We start from the raw sequence: 22,163 nt of genomic DNA, 5'->3' as shown, positions 1-22,163 counted from the left end.
CCGCTCCTCGTCCTCCTTCAACTCACCCACCCCCAACCCGCCTCGTCCTTCTCGTCACCACTTTAATGTGAAATAACTTGTAGTGTTGGTCAGAGTCGCAGCTTCTCCGTGAGGCAAAGCAAGCCTGTGCTGCCGCCACCTACGTACACACGCACACAGTTGATATAGATAAATGTTGAATCGTAGGATAATATTCTCATTAAAAAGAAATGTAGAAATGTTTACTCTAATATTACTTCTCTATTTGACAGATGCGGCTCTAAGGCAGTTCACCCTTCATCACCTCGTCAAAATCATCAAATACCATTGCGGAAAATAAAAACCTGATTTTGCTTCTCTATTTGACACAACATCTCAATCGGCATCACAATAAAACGACAAAGAGGAAAGAAGCCCGAGAAAGTCAAACAAATCTACATAAAAGGCTTATTTAGCCTAATCTTGCTTCTCTATTTACCAGAATACTGTACTGAGGCAGCTTACCAAATGGTATCACAGCATCATCATCAGCAACGTGCTTGGCCTAGGGAGTCCCGGAACCTCGAGGAGTACACCCTGCTCCTCTGAAGTTTCCGGCTCGAGTGCTACGATCCCCATTCGCCATGCTTGTCGCCTCACCCTTTCTGGCACTTCCTCTGCCTGAAAAATTAATGCGCAAAGTAATTTTTTTTTTCTTAAATCAAACTACATTATATAGTAAATTAACTGAGTTAGTCAACAAAGAGTGGTTATGAATAATTATACAAAGTTAATTTTGCGCCACGAGAAGTCATGTATCAATGCGTTGAAAAATAATATGGTGTAGATGTTTTTTGGGGGGGTTTGTTTGTTTGTCTGTATGTTTGCTTGATATTATCTACTTGTTCTCTTGTATTTGATTTCTATATGATTTCGTGATATTAATTGCATGTTGTATCAATGCGCATCAAAGTGTAAAATATTCCCTATATATAGTGAAGATATATTTTTTTAATACTAATTTTAATTGTTTTCTTCTGTTTTATTTCTCAATGATGATATATCGATTTCATATGAAATCAGTATCATGGAATCATATATAAATCAAATACAAAAGAGCAAATAGTTACCATCCACCAAAAAAGAAAAGGATACATCTTCACTACATTGGTACTGTACAGTATCTATTGTATCAATGAGCCTCGATCGAAATACAATATATCCTCGTAATTATATATATATATATATATATATATATATATATATATATATATATATATATATATATATATATATATATATATATATATATATATATATATTATTCTAATAGCATGATGAAGAGAAATAAATGATAAAGAAAAAACTACCTAGATAACAAAGAAAGAATAAAGAAAGAAGCAAAGCATAAGCAAGAAAAGTAGCAATCAAACGATTAGCAAAAAGGAATATGTGCACAAACACAAAAAAAAAATCTAAACGAAAAAAGAACTAACATGTTTAGATTTTTTTTTTTTTTTTTGTGTTTGTGCACATATTCCTTTTTGCTAATCGTTTGATTGCTACTTTTCTTGCTTATGCTTTGCTTCTTTCCTTATTCTTTCTTTGTTATCTAGGTAGTTCTTCCTTTATCATTTATTCATCTTCATCATGCTATTAAAATAACAAAACTGTTCTACTAATCTAATTAAACTAACAGAAGAACCCGGAAAGCCATATTGTGGCCATTGAAAACATTCGTGGCGAGAGAGCAAAAAGAGACGAGCGTATATTGAAACGTTCAAGGCCCTGAAACATGATAATGAGATGCAATACAGTACAATCCACCAAGATAATTGTTTTCTGGAACCAAGGAATGATGGAGGCAGTAGGAGGCAAGCAGCGAGTGACAGAGGTTCAGTCAATAAAATGAGTTACGAAGGGGCGGCGGTGGCTGTGGTGGCGGCGGCGCTCGACTTGCAACGTGAGGATGATGGCTTGGCTGGCGGACAATGAGCCTCCCGAGAACTCCCGAGCACCTGCGAGTAATGGAAGGCGTGCGTCCCTCCGCTCTCAATGGAACCAATTCCAGGACGGGGATAAGGAGGAGGAGGAGGACGACGACGAAGATGGAAGAGGGACGAAAAGGGACAGCGTAGTCACAAGTAATAAAGAAACACAAGCACGAGCGAATTCATGTTTTTCTTCTTTTTTTTTTTCGGTTAATAATAATTTCTTAGGTTTCTTGTGTGCTCTGTTCATTAAGTCTCGTATTCTTTGATTTCCATTGATTCACTTCCATTTTTCACATTAAATTCTCAAAAAATTTTGTTTTTCTAAGCTTTTCGTTTGATTCATTCCTTGCCTTACCACATTACATCTACTACTCATTACTCTTTCCGTTTATATATCTCCATCCTCTCCTCTCCTTCAATGTCCCACGATTTATCATTTTTGTTAATCCAGCCGCTATTTTTTTTTTTTTTTTCCTCGTTCGTCCCTCGCTCGCTCTTCTCCACATTAAAACCCCTTCATTCTTCCTGGAATGGCAATGATCATGGCGAGGACAAAATAAGCGACAGTGATCTTTTTAGGCAGGGTAAGCAAACGAGACAAGCTCTATCCCTCCCGCCCCGGTAATTGGTCTTCCCGCAATAAGTTCGTATCATTTCTTCCTGCACAGACGTAATCAGGCAGGAGACACACCACCTCCCGTCCCACTGCAGAGCTCTAATGAACTTTTCCCGTGATGAATTGTGGCCTTAAATTCCTCTGGCGTAACGCGCGGTGGGATATACTTTCTATTCTTCCCGCTAAGTGTGTGACGTCGGAGCATCATTTTTGCTTCTCTTCCACGGCTTCTTTCGACCTACCCACTAGTTGTGACGTCTTGGAACAACTAATATTTCTCATCCTTCTCTCTCCTCTTGATCTCTATTTCGTCTTTTCCAACTTGCTCATCCCCTTCCTCATCCTTCTCCACTTCCTGTTCTAAATTTCCTTCACAGTCACCTTTTACGTGTCACATTCAGCGTCTAATCCACAATTCCATCCTCTTTTGCCACTTCCTCGTCTCCTATCTCTCCCCGGCCTTCCTCTCCCCCCTGCCATCCCCTACCTTCTGTCCCGGCGTATACGTAACCAAGGCCTTCATGATGTTGAAAAATGAGTCCAACACTCATTCATTATGGAAAAGGAAAGGAAAAACTCGCTTTCTTTCTGTGAAGTAAATTAAAGTGAATTCATTTTTGCTTTGGACCTCTAATTACTTTTGGAATGGCTTGCCTATTTTTTTTTTTTTTTTTTTCAAATAAGCGTATACGCATTATATAACATTTCGCACGGATGATTACTGTATACGCTGCAAATCATCGATAGAACTTAAATAATAATCAAATAGTCTGAAGCAACATGGCAGCTTCTCTCCAGTACGATCATAGGTTTGAAATAAGATAAGTTGAGGAACGTTAATCCCCGCCACAGCTACACAGTAGCTATCCACGGCTGCTACACACACACACACACATACGAGATCGATGCATGAGAGAGCGCCATGCCTCACAACTACTCTTCTGAACTGCTGAGGCCCAGCAATTGCACTGTCCACCTGACACGTCAATATAGCCACTTCCTCCCAGAACCACAACCCACACACACTTCGCCACTCTCACCGCAGCCTTTGTCACTATATAGGTCCGTGTGTGCGAAGCTTCCTTGCTCAGAAGTTTGTGAACGGAATAAAGCTTCTCCTTACAAGCATCTCACTAAGCTCAATACATAAACGATCTCCTGACCGCCCTGAACTTACGTGGCTGCAGAGACTGACTTGTCTAATCCTAATAGCAAATGTGGTGGGAATCGCGAATGAAGATGCCCCATGTTATCTCATGAACACCTTGCTCCCTTGAGAAACACATCAAAACCACTTAAACAAATCCCGTTGAGAGGCGGCACGCGAGATTAACCCAGAATCGAGGTTGTCAGATCCTCATGAAACAGTCGACGGCTCAATTTTCGCCAGACCTCATCAGCGACTCGTCTTCGTCTCCTCGATCACCGCGCTGATACGAGCTGACTTTTCTCCTCACGCCAGTAGATCTGACAGCCAAAATTACATAAAACATCAAGAAAAAAGACTGTCCAATACAATTCCCATCCAGCGGTAGCGAGGGTCAGAAGAGTAAACAGGATAGAAATATGAACACGCAGCCTGTAATAAACTCGTGCCCTGGTCAAATCACAAGGTGCTGCAAAACAAACAGCTTCTTGGAGCGGCGAGTGAATGACGTCAGAAGCAAGATAGATAGAAGGAAAGGATGCATAGGTAAAAGTAAATGAAAAGAAAGAAGATTACACAGAAAGAAGATATGAAGAAAAAAGAATAGATATTTATTCCAGTGACGGGAAACAGAAAGGAGTTCATAATAGGACATAAAGAAGTTGAGAGATGAAAGAGGAAAACTTTGAAGGAGGGAAGGAAAAGTAATGAAAGAAGACTGGCGCTATGAAGGGTCCTTTCGAGATGAAGAGCGTCAAGGAGGACCAATTGAAAGATGAGACCAAAAAAAGTTACAAGATGAAACTCTCTCTCTCTCTCTCTCTCTCTCTCTTGTAAATATGGAGAGAGAAGAAAAAATTACTGAAAAACTAATCTACTTCAAAAAAAAAAAAAAAACTGGTAGAGAAAAATGGACACAGAAGGTAGATAATGGGGGAATAGGCCGCAGTGGAGAGAGAGAGAGAGAGAGAGAGAGAGAGAGAGAGAGAGGGCAGCAAGAACACTATAGTTGTCACCTGATGAAGGAAGGAGCAGCTAAGGAGGAAGAAAAAGAAAGGGAATAAAGAGAAGAAATAGTAAGAGAAAGCAACTGAGGAAGAAACTATATTAAAAAATGCAATAAATAAGTGGAAAAATAATCAAATAAATCAAGTGTTGAAAGAAAGGAGTAAAACTTTCTTCGTAAGATAAATGATATTGGATATGCCATGCACGACTCCTGAAGACCCAGCAGCTTTAGTCACGGCAGCTAAGTCAAGGCTATTTCAAAGGAAAGAAACACCCTGTTCTCATCCCTTTACACCTCCTCACTCCTCCACCCAGTATTTCCTTTATCATTTATCTCATTAAAATTTTCCACAGCCTTGCCATTTTCTCCCCTTGCACCCCCATTCCTTCTACCCCCTTCACTGACACTTTTCTCCCTCACCGACTCTTTCTTTTAATTCTTACAACTCTTTATTTCTTTCTTTTCCTTTTTTTTATTTCTTGCCATCTGTCTCCTCTTAGATCATGACAAAATGAGGTACTGTGTTCTGAAACACCTATGCTAAAACAGATTTCCTTTTACTATGTTACCTGATCTCAAGCGATCTCCCTCTAAACTTTGACTGACAGGATATGGACGGCTGTAACTGTGACCAGCTGCTGTGTGTCTATGCAGTGGCTCATCAACCTCTGGGAACTGGTGCCTCCTGAAACAGGACAGCAGAGCATCCAAGAGTCAGTCCTGCCACTGGCTGGAAGAAACACTACTTTTTCTCATCACATCACAATGAAGGAAAGGAAACACACAGGTGATATGGATTTACTATATCTTTTTTATAAAATATCAGATCTTGCATGTCAAAGATTTAAAATGGAACCAAGACAACTTTTCTATGTGGACTGAGAAATGAAAGAAGAGCCAAGTGCGAGTGAGGCAAGCCAGGCATCCACTGTCTGAGTCTGTCCTGGGCTGTGCCTCGCCTCATTCTGCACTCTGGTCTTCTCCTTTGTGCAACCACACATGCGGACGACAGAAGCACTGCATCACCAGGAGAGCAAAGAATCTGTGTACGGAACAGGTCTGGGCCAGCCGGTGCCCAGCACACCAGTGTGCCAGCAAGGCACACTGCCATGGCACATGGGACGCATTACAATTTGACCATCTTACTTTTGGGAGTGTGAGTTTCTTTACATGATACCTCTTGTTCCCAGTGGCATTAGGTGCTTCAACTATATAAGGCCTCAGCGTGATTGTAAGTGCTTCTTAAATCACTAGGGCATTGCAACCAGAGAGGAGCATAAGAATTAAAATAGGAACACTATCAGCTGACCACTCTACTCAAAGTATGCACTTGTGGGAACCTGAACTTTCTTCTTGAAGTACTGAAGTACTATAATGATATCTATAAAAGAGTGTAAACACTTAAGTCATGGTAAATCATCTTAATTACATCATAAAGGCACTCAAATCATTACAAACACAACAAAAATTACATATCAACAAGCTCAATATTATACCCTTATTAGTTCCACCTTATCCTAAATCAATGAGCATAAGTCTATCATAGTGTAGGTACAGTACTCTCGTCCTATTCGTTACACTGGTATAGATAGATTTGTTGTGTGACAGACTACGAGGTAAGCACCAATGAACAGACACTAGTCATGTGTTAAGCTACAGTAGTCAGTTAGTTCTGCACAAAGGTTGCCAGAAGACTCTTGTGATCGGCAGCAGTGGCGGCAGCCCATTGTGCCGTGCGGCAGAGACAGCCTAACCTAATATTGCAAGTCTATTTCTCTAACAAATTGATATTTGTTACTTTGGGACACTTGTGTAACAATCTATTTTTCAGTAGCCTTCCCTACATGAATGCCTCACCTCAGGCTGTGAGTGACTACCAGACCTCTACCATGGGACAGCTACAGTGATATGGCATGGATTCCCTGAAAATTTTGGAAAAAACAAAAGGCTAAACCTGCACAAAGACTGCAAGATGCTCTGATTCATCAACTGATGAAGGTAATACATAACTAAAAATTAAGCAAGACAGCATACATTGACCCACAGTTCACAGTACTTTAATGAGCCTGCATAAATGTCTAACAATACAACGTGAAGTAGTCCAGAATTTAGTAAAAGGTTACGTCACTTCTGATTCAACTGATAGCACTGTCGCCTTACGAGGAAGACAATAGTTTTGGCACATACACAACAAGCACATGGAGGAGCCTCACCTATCAGAAAGTTAATGGAGACGTACTGCAGTGCAGGGAGCGTGTCGCTCCGTGCAGCTTCAGTTTGCCACGGAGGATGGAATCAGTGATTGGTTTTATTTCTTGTCTAATACTTGCTTCTGGGAGATCAGGAAATTTAACTTACATATTAGTTCATCACTTATTGCAAACAATTAAAATTATTTACAAGGACATTCATTATACAGTATTAAGGCAGTGTTTACTGTGTACATGTTCAAACAGAACACAAGCTACTCTGTGAGGAGTGTAACATTTCAAGTCACCTTAACACTGTCTACATTGTCAACTGTTTTCCCACTCACAAACCTTCCCTTGTGACCTCAGGTGAGAGCCTTCATTTCCTCTCTCCAGGCACACCATTTAGCTACAAGCTCCCAGTCAGGTGCCTGCCCCGAGGTGCCACCTGCACAGCCTCCCTGACACTCAGGGACCCTGGCAGGTACCTCCCTAAGGGCACTGCCTGCACAGCCTCCCTGACACAGCAAATCAAGCAGACTTGATAGCTAAACAATAATGCCCATCAGACAGTTATAATATATTCTTTGAATTCAATATAAAATAGACCTCTTTTATTTTGCTATATACTTGTGTATACTGTATATCTATACAAGTTGTGGGTAGAGTAATACACAAAGCAGAGCCGAGCAGCAGCAGCAGCAACAGAGTGGTGCACTAGTATTGGTACCACGGTTGCTTGCGCACCCAACGCAGCCTGATGCCAGCATCCGTGCGGATCTTGATGGAGGCAGCCTCTGCGGCACGCACCGTCTCCTTCACCGACTGCATCAGGTTCTGCGCATTACCCACCAACATTTCTGTAGCCTCCTGGTCCTCCTCCGAGCCTGAACGAAGAAAAGTGTTACTCCCCACATCGCTGCCTTCTGTCAGAGTCTTGTTGCTTGACTCAATCATGAAGCTCTTCACTTTTAACATCTATGTGAAATTTGTGAAGCAAATGTTTCTATAAAGAAAGTACTACTAAATATCATGTGTTGGTTCAACATTCAAAACTTGTCAGCTTGTCTTCATTAACTGATGTATTGTAATAGAGACTCCAATCTCTAGTTTGTGATCAAAATGAAGCTAAAATAATTTCATAAGTAAATGTCCTTTCTCAAAAAACAATAATAACAGTCAATGTTATTTTCATTTAAAATGCTGATACCAAAGCAGCAATACAGTGAAAAGTGCAAATCTGAAAGCTGAAAAGCTAAATTACTGTCAAAGTTCTTCAGCCATGTCATGTCATCTACTGTTAATGTGTCAGCAACATCACACATCACAACACAACACTGCACTGCAATGCACTGCACTGTTCTCCAGGCCAGCACATCCCTCCCTACTGACTCACACAACTCTTATCTTTACCTCATAAGTAAAAACAATAAAAGAATATGAAAAGTTACAAATTATTCATGTCTGTTATGGAACTAAATCACAAATCAGAAAGAAGAAACAAGGTTGGCTTTGCTGAACATTGGTGTGGGAGGACTGAGTGGGCTTTGCCACCAGTGCTCAAGGGAAGCCACATATTATCACTGCTTTCAGCTTCACGTCACACACCTGCACTACAATTCTCACCTGCGATGGTGGCTTGTATCATCATCAACACACAACGAGAATCATTTTGGGCACACAAAGTATTTCATTTCTAGGAAACTGAAGTAAACAAGGCAAAAAAATGCTCATAAATCAAGCAAAAAAATGTTTGTGAGAGGCCTTATGTTCCCAGAATGATCTTACTCATCTCAATTTATAGCTAACTTTAACTATAGGTAATCTAATTCTTTGCTAAGCTAACACAATAAATTCAAATACACTCTAAACATTCAAATGTCAACACAGCATAGCAAAGAGTGAACGAAGCACACACAGCACACCAAGGTGAATGGAACTGCAACACTAGCATGCTGCCAGCACTGCTACAGTGTGGCACCCTATACTGGCACACACACACACACACACACACACACACACACACACACAAAACACACACACACAGAGTGCACTACCACCATACTTACTGGACCCAATCAGGATCTCTGAAAGGATCACCACGCATGCAAGAGAGAGGATTGAAATAAGTATCAAGAATTGGAGTTTGCCATTATCTATCTCACATAAAGAAAATGAACCATTCTTCTTCTACTGGAGGACAACACTTATGACAACACATGGAAGGATCACAACAGTATTGTGAACAGCCTACCAAGGGTAACACTGAATGGCTCTGCTCCCTAACCACCTATCATCTATTGGACACAGATTGTCAACAGTATACCACAGACTGCCACACCAACAAACACTTGCACAAACACAGGTGATGCACTGGTTCACACCAAGCACTGAGATGCTACATCAGGGAGGACAAAGTTGTTACAATGAACCTAAAGCTGCCTCAACACTCCACTAAATCTTCCAGCTGGAAAGAACAATGAGGGACAGAGAGAACAAACATTTTCCCAACATAAATGAGCTCAATAAATTCATTATGTATGTAAATACAAGATTTACCAGCACAGTACTGTTTATCCTTCTACTATTCATTGTAGCTGTGAACTTCTATATACTCAAAGATGAAAAATATTGCCTGAGTCTTAAGTGAGGTAAAGCCCCTCAGCAGCACAGCACTCAACTCACGCAAAACACAGGAGCAATATTAGAGAACACCTCTCAAGAGTCTCCTCTGAATAAACTTCTTTGTCAATGTAAGTAGAGTTAAAAGTTAATCATTAATTCTGGAAGCATGCTGTGAATTCAAGCCTTGATAAACTGGTGCTTCATTCATTATATATAATAATAATAATAATAATAATAATAATAATAATAATAATAATAATAATAATAATAATAATAATAATAATAATGTTTTGAAGTGTTTTGTTACACATGCATCACTCCTCAATATGATCTTCAACTCTTTACTCAACCTTCACAAATCATCACTACCATAACTCATGCTATAAATGGAACATTAATCTACTAGTGACTCCTCTACAGAAAAGTATATCATGTTCAAACACTAAAAATGTGCATTCTGTAGTGCTTCAACTGGTACAGTACTTAGAGCTGGAGTTCTGAGCTACTGGGCCTCAGACCCCTGAAGACTTGGTTAGGGCAGGGTGTGAGGTGGTCTAGTGGTGGTGGCTAGTGCTAACTTGCCTCTTACTGATCTCACTGTCTGTCTACAACAACAAAAACATGAAGGGAAGGCACTAGTTTGTGCCACATCAGCACACTTCAAACTTGTGACCTGACATTACTGCACAGTGGAGGAGAGACTGGCTAGCACTAAAGGCCTGTGTATAGTATCAGGGATGTCAGGGGTGTCAGGGGTATCAGACAGGAGTAAGTGGGGCATCACAAAACAGGCAATCAACATTGTATCTTTACCGATCTCCGATTCACGTCGAGGGAAGCACTCTGTGTTATGAAGTGGAAAAGAGAAAGAGAGAGAGAGTGTAATAAAGACCAAAAAAGCTGTTATATGCACAAACGAGAACCAAAGTCAGCTATTAAAGGGTGAAGTACAACACTTTTATATGTATATTCACCAAGGACTCTGCTTTGATTACTAGAGTATATCTAACATGAACACAGTACTATCAAGTACTTCTCACTAAATCAAATCTTAATTATATTAAGGCTTTACTACATCCAAAGATATATATATATAAATGTAACTATTTAATATTATATTATTACTAAAACAATTGCTTTCTTAACACATGAGGCAGGAGAAAAATTATATCACCATAAAAACACAATTCTTGTAAGAAAATAAGATTCTTGAAATAGATTTGGCACATGAGGTGACAGAGGCGGCACCTCTCTTAATGTAAGACTTCCTTTGTTGTAAACACCAGTGCTGAAAAGTGATGACAACTTTTCCTTCACCGAGTTTTAATTCAATCAGACTCATTTTGTTTATGTTGTGGACACATAAATAAAGAGAAGTAAATAAAGAAGTAAATCTCCTGTCTCCTGTGAGGTTAATGGACTGAGTGGCTGCAGCCAACTAGTGTTTGGTCACTCCTACGAAGCTGCTGGGCTGCTAAACCAGCACTGTCTCACTAGGGACTCACCAACTGTCAGCCACAACACTGGTGCACACTCCCTCAGCTATGAGGTGCTTTATATTAGGAAGTATTTAGGTACGCATCAATTAGTTAAAGAATTAGTCCTAATAGGTAGTTAAGAGAACGGTGAGTGTTGACGGCAACAAGATGGCCGCCTGTTTGAGGAGTAACATTCCTGACTATCGCGATGGACAGCCAGGCATCCCAGAGCCGTCTTGCCAGGAAAGAATGACACTTACACAAGTGCTGACCCATCATTCCTGGCAACACTGGACTCAAATGTAGGTCTTGTTCAGAGGAAGCACATGGAACACAATGTGGACAATGCACAGACAAGTTCGAGGTACAAGACACACAGTGACACAGAGACACTTGACTTTCCTTGTACCACAGCTGTCTATCTCTTCAGGTCTCCTTATACTCCTACTCAAGTGAACCTCCACCCAATGAAAACTACTCATCTATGAGTTGAAAGGTCATTTTGCAGTGTTGACCTAACCACTTCACTCTCCACTATTCAATCACTCTTACACTAATGCTATTCACCACTCAGCCTGTGTACTTAAGACACAACTTAAGTCTTTGCTACAACTCACGGATCACTTCCCTTTCCTTCATTCAGGAGAGATTTAAGTTACTTTGAAGTCACTCTTTAGGAATGAATGTCTAAGGCAGCACAATGTGCAGCAAAGGAAAGTGGCTCATCTTGATATGATAATAAGCTTGGCAGGTGAGCAAGATGAAACCAACAGTTAGATAAACCAAAACCTGTGAAGCATACTGCTGTGGTGCAAGGAACAGTTTATAGTTCATGTTTGTTTGTATTATAGACGTTCATTTATGTCATGACGGACAATATGGGTTCATGATTTTAATACTGGCATTAAGGAAACAGTAAAGTTCAGAAAAAAACTTCCTTCATCAACCTAAGTAACACCTGTCATGTTCGGGCTTAGTGCCTGACACTTAGGAGGTAAGGGCAGCCAAGGCGGCGGCTCAAGAGCACAACACGCCGGTGGGCAACACTTACCCTGAGCCCCGAGCATGGTGGCCTTCACTGTGGACAGAATCTTGAGCTGCGTCCCAATGGTGGGGATGCGTTCACACACTTGCAACAGATTCTGCACAAAGCATCACACACAATTAATAACTCTTCCACCCATACAGTGTATTTCAATTCAGAGGCTCATGTTTCACAGACTCAGACTCCACCATCGTGAACCAAGGCAAACTGGCAGCAACTAAGGAAAGACTCACCGTCCTCATCCTCTTGTCAGTGCACTCCCTGGCCAGGTCCTTGGCCAGCTGGGTCACTTCCTCAGAGGCCTCAGCAATGGCCTTGGCACAGGCGATCAGGTCCTTCTTGGTGCCACCCTCGCCCCGCACCAGCTGTGACAGCTGAGCCATAAGCAGTGCCATCTTCTTGGCAGCTGCAATGATCTCATTGTCCCGGGATGACCACTGCTTCACCTCCTGGTGCAGACCATGTGCCGCCATCTGTTGCAGGGAGCCACTCATTATTGTGAGTGCACTGCTGTGTCTTCCCACCAACAGGTGTCAGACAGGGTCATGCTTTGGGTTGAAGGCTAAACAGTTTACTTCAAAATCTTCCTTCCTATTAAGTAAATAAGCACAAATGAGAAGTAGGAGGAGAAAGAGACAAGATGGCCAGACTCACCATAATGGGCTGGTTGGGCTGCGGCACTTCACTGAACATTTTGGTCTCTTCTTCATCATCAGTCTCTGGTGGAGGGGGACGGGGGGGAGGAGCCTTCTCCCCACCGGGCAGCGGTGGGCGTGGTGGTGCCTGATCTGCCAAGCCACAGGAAAACTTAGTGAAGTGGCCAGTGGTGCAGCACAACACAACACAACCAGCGTTACACTAAGAAGCCGACAGTGCAGACACCCACACTGACGTCACGGAAACCAAAACAGAAAGTACCATAAAAATGTTGTGTTAATTTAAGACTATGAAAAGCAATGCCTTACACATTATGTACAATGTAGTCTATGACTAACAATAAAGTATTGGCTAAATCTTTAATGACTACGGAACTCACAGCAAAATTCAATATGTTTGACTTTATTACAATAAACAATAGGAGCAATATGTCTGCCATGATGTGCTCAGTGACTATCACAAGTACTACACAACACTACCACCACACAACATAGGATGCATGCACTACACTCTACACTTTCCATGCAACACATGCAGCTAGTGGTCACGGCAGCAATAGCAGTGGCAGAAGCAGCCACCTGCCACGCACCTCACTCTACATCTCACAACAGAACCATGCAGCAGCAACAGCAACAACAACAACACAACACAGTACACATTGCCGACTCTTGTCAGCTGAAAGGAAATACTGGTGGTTTACCGAATGCAACAGAAATAAGCTGAAACAATAAATTCAGTGAACATCTGCAGCGGCGGAGGTGAGATGCTGGTGGCCTCTCCTCCAAGGCAACGCCGGACATGCCATGCACAGCCGCCACTCACTGACGAGGGACACGAGGAGTAGCCGGAGTATGACAAGACGCCAAGACGGCAATAGTACGGAGACAGTGGAGATACAAGGTAGTACATGGAAAGGGCGGTGCTCTGTCCTGATCACTGTCTTTCAGCAACACATGCAACATCCAATATTCCTGACATCTTTGTCAAGTAAGAGCTCTTAAGGTTTCATCTGGCCAAGTAACAACCCTCAAGGTGTTACCAGGCCAAGTAACAACCCTCAAGGTGTTACCAGGCCAAAAGGTCACTTCTCAAGTATTACTGGGCTAAAAAACAGTTCTCAAGACAGGACAACCACTTTTTCAAGAGTTCTTCTTACGAATCCTGAAAGCAAGAATGAGTCAAGTGAAGGACTACATGACCAGGAAGGTGAGGCACGAGGTGTGTGAATACTGACGACCCGATACAGAGGAGCTACCAGTACAGGGCAGAACGGGTCCCTCACTACTGGGGCTTGCACAAATGTAGATCAAGCTGGCATGGCAGGAAGTGATTGGACAGGAGGAAGTGTTAGCTTTCTTCTCATTGGCCAATGTTTTGGTCTTTGTCATCAGAGAGCAAGGTGCAAGTTTGTCTACACATTTTTGCAAATATAACAATTAATAGACAATTAAAAAGAAATATTTATGAAATTTTTTCTGCTATCAAAGCAGCACTACAAATTTTCACTTCAGTAATGCTTTCAGAATTTTGGTTTTCATAGAATGGATGTTGATTTTCTTAATATTACTGTCACAAATTTCTAAAGGACAATGTTTTCCTTTCAAGTTTACAAGAGCCAATTGTGTTTTGCCAACATTTCCTCATCAAGACATGATTATAAATGCTGCATTCCATTATGGTGTTGCTTGTGACACTGTACAACAACAACCTCTGTAGCAGGGGAAAGGGTCCGTGGGCAGCTCATCGTCTGTGTAGCTGTCATATTGAGTCTCTGACGGCTCCCCTGGGGAAGGAACAGCCTTAGTGCCAGCGCTTCACAGGAACTTGTGCACCCAGTCTCTCCGCACTTAACTTAATTCCTCTACACAAATCAAGTTAAACTATATAATATCCAAAAAAATTTCAGCCACATTATTTTTGTGACAAAATGTAAAGTAAATTAATTTTCAGAATTTAGGTTATGTCTTCCAAATATAAGACTTTTAATGATCAGAGGTATGACATTGGTAATAAGAGTGTGTGTACAATGAACCACAAGTGCCTGAGAAATGTTGGAGTAGTACCTCTGCTCCATCTGTGCCTGGCCGCCGCCAGGCTGGCATGTGGAGAGTGGAAGGAGTGAAGGTGGTCCAGGGCAGTGCTGGGGGCTGCACCCACCCCAGCCTGACCACTACCAACACCAACACCACCACCAACTGAAGCCAAGTGAGATGTGACCAGGTTGCACCACCACAAAAATTATATACGGCACCCAACACAACACTATGCTCATCACCACACTAGAAAGCAAACTTTTAAATCAAGGATCATTACTTCCATACCACATTCTTTCTGGGATTTTTGACATGACACAAGTTTAATACTCAAATATTACAGAATTGTTACCAAAGGAAGGAGTGGTGTTAATACCTAGCTCAGAATACAGAACAGGATGGGAGCCCAGCATCGTGTGTCCATTGCTTGGCCCAACATCTGCAATAGAGCCAAACACCTCTGTACTCGCAAATTCGCCTTACCACCACATCCTGCCGTTGCCTCAAGGCTCAGCTGTCACACCAGTGTATGGTGCTCAGCCTCTGCCTTACTTGTGCTGTCACTAACTAACTAGTCACACTCTCTCTGCATCAAGAATTCTCACAGAAAAAGCCTGTGCCAAAACAGTACTCCCAGACAGGGATGGCCAAGATGGCCTCCACACCTCACTTGCCTCATAACTGATATGTCACCTCAAGCTGGATAGCTGCTAAAGTTGAATTTTTGGATTACATCTTTCCTAAATTAATCTGTACATGAAATTTAATGTTCATCACTATATAGTTAGACTTTTAAATATGCCTTATCATTTACAAATAAATTTTCTTACAATTGACAAATTCAAATGCCAAAACAGTTTCCAAAGGGAACCAAGCTCTTGGCAGCCTTGAGACAAGCATTTACTTATTGCTGCACACACACATACACGCACACGCACACACACACACACACACACACACACACACACACACACACACACACACACACACACACACACACATATGCACACATGGGAGTCAGAGTGCCACTCTCTGAGTCCATGATGCACCATGCGAGCACTGAGAGGTGAAGTACCTGAAAAGCAAACCGTGGGTAAAAGTACACCAGAAAGTGTCCATGCCAGCGGCCAAGAACAGAGAAGCTCAAAGCCAAACACACAACTAATAAAACCTCATGTAATGCGTCCCAAAGGTCTTGCATAATGATGATCTAAGTTTTCAGCTGCATAGATTCATTCCTGAAAGAGACAACGAATGGTCATCATCCAACATGCCAGGGCCTGATGGGCATCACTGCCCCGGCGCAGCACAGCGCACTGCTGGCCGAGGCAGGGCAAGACTGCTAATGCTACACGAGGGTGGCTCACCTTGCAGATCTCCATAGTAATAGGGAGCTTGGGAAAGAATTATTGAAATGCAATTTATTCAAAAGAAAATCTTTTATAACAAGATTTTTAAAAATGCATTAATCAAACAGTGTATTTAGCAACAGCCAATATCAACACATATATGTGTTTAGTAAACTATTTAATTAAGTTTTCAAATAATTTAATTCCTGTTTAAGGAGGTTGCAATGAAGCAGATCCTTCAATGTGTGTGTGTGTGTGTGTGTGTGTGTGTGTGTGTGTGTGTGTGTGTGTGTGTGTGTGTGTGTGTGTGTGTGTGTGTGTGTGTGTGTGTGTGTGTGTGTGTGTGTGTGTGTGTGTGTGTGTGTGTGTGTGTGTGTGTGTGTGTGTGTGTGTGTGTGTGTGTGTGTGCGTGTGTCCCTGCGTCACCTTATGCCGCTGCCACTATCAAGTGTTGCTGGGAGATTCTGTTCACATGTTTAAATACAAAGTGACATTCTGAAAAGTTTGCCTCACAAATTTTGTTCAGTTGTTCTTTGAATATAAAACTCTAGACCAATATTCCCATGTGCAGTAAATCATTATGATTAAGTTTCTCTATCCTAATTTTTGGAGGTCAATACAAAAGTAAAGTATTCTATGCTCTAATCTTTTGAAGTCTTGAGCTGCTGGCTTATGCAACACTGATGGCACTGTCCCTGACTATGTTGAGAAAAGCCTCACCACAACCTTCCTGGTGAGGGACAACATCACCTAGATGTTGTCATGTAGTCACAGGATGTGATTACTGACAACACTGGCACTGGCATGAGGTGCACACTGATGTGTTTCTGTGCTTGCTATGCAGGCCAAAACATCCTGAGCACTGTGTTCACAGGAAAGCCAAGGTGTTTCCTTAAAGATTCTCAGTTTATCAAAGTAACATTAATAAATGTTAAAGAGAAAAGACTGCTTTAGTGCAAAGAAGTTGACAGAATGCAGAAAATAGAATAATTCATCCTTGTTTAAAATAATGGAAATGAGTTATTCGAACTGAAAAGCAAGGAAAATCAATGACAACATTGAGTCAGCATTAGCTTCATATATTTATAATGACTGCTGTGCTGAGTCATCCCGCAATACAGGAGACTCAGCGTGGCCCACCACACGACTCACTAGACTAACAAGGGCACCTTTCTGGACAGGATGAGTTCCCTCATCTAAGAGTGCACTATACAGCCACACAACACTAGTACAGGGTACACACTGCCTACCTGCCACTAGTTTGCCTTCTCTCTAAAGTACTGTAAGCCTTGACTCAACACAGTGCTGGAACTGTAAGCCTTGATTCAACACAGTGCTGGTACTGTAAGCCTTAACTCAATACAGTGCTAGTATGAGCTCCTCTACCACAACTCACTCAATAATACTGAGACATGTACTACAAAATGTGGTGAAGTGAAGCTTTATGTATTCTGAATATTATGTAGCACTGTAATACTACTCAGTGAGCTAAATTCCACAAAAGTGGAAGGCTCCTACAGGATTAATGTGCAAAAAGAAAAAAAAAAAAAAAAACTGGTCACAACGCACACCACTCTGCGGCCTGTAATGCTGATCTGTGAGGAGAGCTGCTGTCAGGCAGGCAACACTTTCAATAGATACATCTTCTACAGCAGTTTTTGCACAATTCTGATACTAATGACACTCTCTAACACTACAAAGAGAGATATTCTGAAAAGCAAATTTGAGTTACCAAAGACTAAGACAAAAAAAAAAAGATTAGTAGATTTAAAAGAGAATGCCACTAAGCCGTTAAGTCACACTCCCTTAACTGAGACTTGCATAGTACTGAAGAATTTAGTGACCACATAAAACACTGACACAACCACTCAGATTCACCATTTAACAAGGCTTTAAAAACAACACGGGGGCCACTTCAGGTCCATCAAGGGCGGACACAGACTGTGGGTTATAGTGACACACGCATCACTTCAGCTTTGACAGTGAACCAACACCAGCACTACGGGGGGCAGCAGTGCCAGGAAGGGGCCGAGACTTGGGCAGTGAGGAGCAACAAATACCAATGTAGTGCAGGGTTTGAACTGAACACTACTCGTGCGGCCAGTGAGGCAAGCACACGTCATCCCGACCCCTTTAGGCTCCAACACCGCAACACATCACACACAATCCATGCGGAACACAGGTGCTCTGGCCCTCGGAGTGCAGGTGTGTCTGCCCCACCACAGCTCACTTTGCCTCACTGTACTGCCAAAGCCAAGGAACTGCACGGCCAATTGCCTCACCCAGGGCACTGAATCTCTGAATCTGGGACTGTGACTCCACTCTTCACACATGTACAGGCTCTCTACTGGCTCAATTTCTCCTTGTTGCCAGAGGACATTGAGCCAGAGAAGGGCCACACTAAGGATTACTGAGACAAACTTCCAAGACTGAGTTTACACAACATGACACCATGTGTCCCCGTGCTTATCAGTGCCAGGCTTAGTTTAAATGTTGGATTACAATAACTCCACACCCTACACCTCCATATAGGGTCACTGAGCAAACTGTGCCAACCACTCCTGGCCAGGCGGTGCACTGACAATACCTCTGTCAGGCAAGTGGATGCCCTGGTACTGCGAGGGTGTCAGCGCTCTCTCCGGTTCCCCAAAGATTTTCATAAAGTCCACTTTAAAAATATCATCATCTAGGTCGATTTGAGGAGGAGGCGGTGGACGGGCAGGGGCCGCTGTGAGGATGAAGGCACACACACACTAGACACCACTCTGTGCCAGCCTGCTCTCACTCCTCTCACTTCTCACACACAAACACACACACACACATACATGACACCAATCTGTGCCAGCCTGCTCTCACTCCTCTCACTTCACACACACACACACACACACACACACACACACACACACACACACACACACACACACACACACACACACACACACACACACACACCTGACATGCATTGCAATAAATACTTAATTAGATCCTAAGCCAATTGAGTTTCACATTTGTGTCTCTTCCTACAGCATGATGTAATCACAGTAAGGAAATTTGTACTAGTGCTAAGTTCCTGCAAGCCACACTAGAATGAGCTATACTGCAAGCTGGCCCCAAGCCTGCCACCTGGCACACAACCCATACAGGAACCCTCACTTAGCACTACACTCAGACACGCTGGCTTACCTGTCTCATCCAAAAAATAATGTGGCGCTTGAAAAAAATGTGGTTCAGTATTACTACATTGTTTGGCAAAGAGAGAAGCTAATCTTGAGTGTAAATCAAGAGTACTGTAATAAGTGACATGCAATATTCTGTCTAACCATTATAGGAGTTATCCTTTTAACTAAAAATTTCTCAAGTGAAAGTTAAGGCTAGTGTGTTAATTTACAATATCTACCATAATGATCTCCACTTTATAGCAATAAATAAACTCAAAATGTCAGTATCTTGAGAAATGAACAAAGCCTCTGTGAAATAAAACCTATAAGAAATGAGGAACACACTTCCACCCACTGTTATGAATAGTGACACTATCACTGCAATGGTCTGGTCAGTGAGGAAGCACTAGTCTACCCTGCCAGTGATGCTCTAAGTCTATCCTGCCAGTGCTGCTCCAGTCTACCCTACTGCAGAAGCCACCACCACCGCCACCTTACCATTGAGGGTAAGAGAGGACATGTCAGGTGGGGGCGGGATGGCCGGCTCGTCAGGATACACCATCACTGCTCGCCGCACCTCACCCACCGCACTCAGCAGCTGCAGGAACCAAGGAAGCATCAGTTAAGAAACCCCAACACCGCACCACTCCAGACATTGATATAGAGTGAGGATAATAGTGAGGATTCCCTACCAACCTCAACACCTCATCACACCAGGCATGTATTGGGACCCTGCCAGCACCTTGCCTCACCTCACTCCAGACACAATGGTAATAGTGACTTACTCACCACCTGACATTTGATCAAACACACACACACACACACACACACACACACACACACACACACACACACACACACACACACACACACACACACACACACACACACACACACACACACACACACACACACACTATCTTTACTCTTGCCATGTCAGGTAAAGAGGTAACAATTCTGTGACTTGGGTGTGTACCTTGTACCTCTGCCAGGGCATACAGAAAGCCCTGCCCAAGCAACTTCTGCCTGGCCAGACTCAATCCTACCTCTTGGTTGTGCACAGGAAACTCACCACTGCCAGGTTGCCTGTAGACACAACCTTAGTACCAAACTTGAGGTTCCTTAAACACTAACATTCATGACCCTACAATACAGAGGCGTGCAAGATCTTTACAAGGTGCAGGACTACAAGCAGACCCCAGCAGGTCTGTGGAACTTTGTACGTTGTGCTGACAGCTACAAAAATTTTGGTGATCATCTCCTTCCAATATGCATTCATGTACAATGACTAGAGATATAATAGGTGAAAAATTACATTAATATCTAACAACTGAGAGTCAGGACGGCCTTCCCAGTGTGGTGGGAGGAATGGCAGTGTGGACAGCTGCAGTCTGGAGAGGAACAGACAAGACATCTTGTCTTGTAAGAATCTGGTGCAAGAAGAAGACTCTGGGTACAAGTGTACTTATTTACAACAATTGTGATAACTCAATGACTACAGAAAATGTACATACAGTAAGCCCCACTTGGTGAATCTCAGCTTGGCAAAATTCACTTTTGGCGGTAGGGTGGTCATAGATCACCGAGTGCACGTTTAGCGATTTCAATTCAAACTTGGCAGTCCCCTGGCGGCCGCATGGCGAACCACGCGGCTCCCCTGTGACGTCAGACCTCTCTCTAAACCTATCAGAATGCAGTGTGAGAGTCCCCTTCAACCATTTTGTTTGTGCTTCCTCTGTTCTGCTAGCTTGGAAACGAATTCAGGCGATTTACCACCAACATAGCCTCTACCAGCGCAACAGATGGTACTGGTTGGGGTAAGAGCAATGGTGGTAGCAGCAAGGACGAAAGTGGGCGAGGGAAACGGGTGGAAAAACGGGAATACAGACAAGGAAAGCATCACAAATGCTTGTTTATTTGTCTGTTTTGTACATGTGTTCTAATATGTGAAGGCAAAAAATTTTATTTCAGCTTGAAAGATAGTATTTTAGGAATTAAAAGAGGGACTTTGGCAACAACAAAAGACTGATTGAGGCATTTTTTAAGCAATTTATGTGGTATAAAGAACCCGTGTTTGGCGAAATTCGCATTTGGCGGTAGTTTTGCCAGACTAATTAATTCACCAAGTGCGGGGGCTTACTGTACTAAAAAAATGTTATGGGAGGGTAAGCACAAGTGTGGTGGCAACAGCGGCAGTGGAGAAGGAAGGCAATATGTCAAACTCAACAAGGAGGCACTCACTGACATGAGAGGTGGGCGGCCTTTCTGAGAGTGTTCAAAACAGACACCTGGCTGGGGAGCCTGCAAACCCATTTCAACAACTGCTAATCAATTCATTCCTAAATGTAATACAAAATGTTTATAAAAAGTCATGTAAGTAATAATGTGGGTAACTTGTCAGCCTAGTTTGGTATTCTGTGTTTTGTAATGAGGTGTTCCTTTCCTGGTGCATTCTCTGACATCATCTCAGTCAGATTTGTCTCTGCTGCAACTCCAATCATCAATGGTTTCCACATTCATAGCTATGACTGAAAGGTAACTCAGGATTCAAAGACCTCAAAGCAGATGGTCTGAATTAAGAATTTATGGAGCACAATGAAATGGAGAATGGAACTTGGGGTAATCACACACACACACACACACACACACACACACACACACACACACACACACACACACACACACACACACAAACTTACAGCGTGGTTGGACTGTCGCCACCTGCCGATGGCCCGCTGGTCGTCGGGGTTCATGGCCACATCCTTGGCATTCTGCACCATAGGCGTCACGGCTACCAACAGGAAGAGGAGGGAGGTCATGACTTAACTCACCTCTAGTGAGGAGATAGATTAACTTTGTGCTGACTGTTGGGTAAAAAGAAGCCACCATGACCTGACAATGAACA

At 42.6% G+C, this 22,163-nt stretch overlaps 1 protein-coding gene across 11 annotated transcripts in view; it reads right to left on the bottom strand.

Annotated features, from left to right (window-relative positions):
* Positions 1-5,512: 5,512 nt before the first annotated feature.
* LOC123510398 (vinculin-like) overlaps positions 5,513-22,163 on the bottom strand; it is a 50,194-nt gene continuing 33,543 nt past the window's right edge. The window contains exons 14-25 of one of the 11 annotated variants that reach the window (XM_045265515.1): positions 21,958-22,049; positions 19,757-19,856; positions 19,284-19,310; positions 15,128-15,190; positions 14,782-14,913; positions 14,427-14,501; positions 12,716-12,849; positions 12,295-12,534; positions 12,068-12,158; positions 10,352-10,381; positions 8,983-9,000; positions 5,513-7,800 (exon numbers count right to left, since the gene is read on the bottom strand). In XM_045265515.1, the coding sequence (XP_045121450.1) occupies positions 7,631-7,800; positions 8,983-9,000; positions 10,352-10,381; positions 12,068-12,158; positions 12,295-12,534; positions 12,716-12,849; positions 14,427-14,501; positions 14,782-14,913; positions 15,128-15,190; positions 19,284-19,310; positions 19,757-19,856; positions 21,958-22,049 (1,172 nt within the window). In that variant the 3' untranslated portion in view covers positions 5,513-7,630. Of the gene's footprint in view, positions 7,801-8,982; positions 9,001-10,351; positions 10,382-12,067; positions 12,159-12,294; positions 12,535-12,715; positions 12,850-14,426; positions 14,502-14,781; positions 14,914-15,127; positions 15,191-18,687; positions 18,829-19,283; positions 19,311-19,756; positions 19,857-21,957; positions 22,050-22,163 lie in introns of all 11 variants that reach the window. The other 10 variants (XM_045265516.1, XM_045265518.1, XM_045265517.1 and 7 more) reach the window with 10 other exon arrangements.

The sequence above is a fragment of the Portunus trituberculatus genome, chromosome 29, assembly GCF_017591435.1.
Source record: "Portunus trituberculatus isolate SZX2019 chromosome 29, ASM1759143v1, whole genome shotgun sequence".
In the NCBI taxonomy this organism is placed as follows: domain Eukaryota; kingdom Metazoa; phylum Arthropoda; class Malacostraca; order Decapoda; family Portunidae; genus Portunus; species Portunus trituberculatus.
The sequence above is the reverse complement of the archived record's forward strand: the minus strand, read 5'-3'. Positions and strand labels throughout refer to the sequence as shown.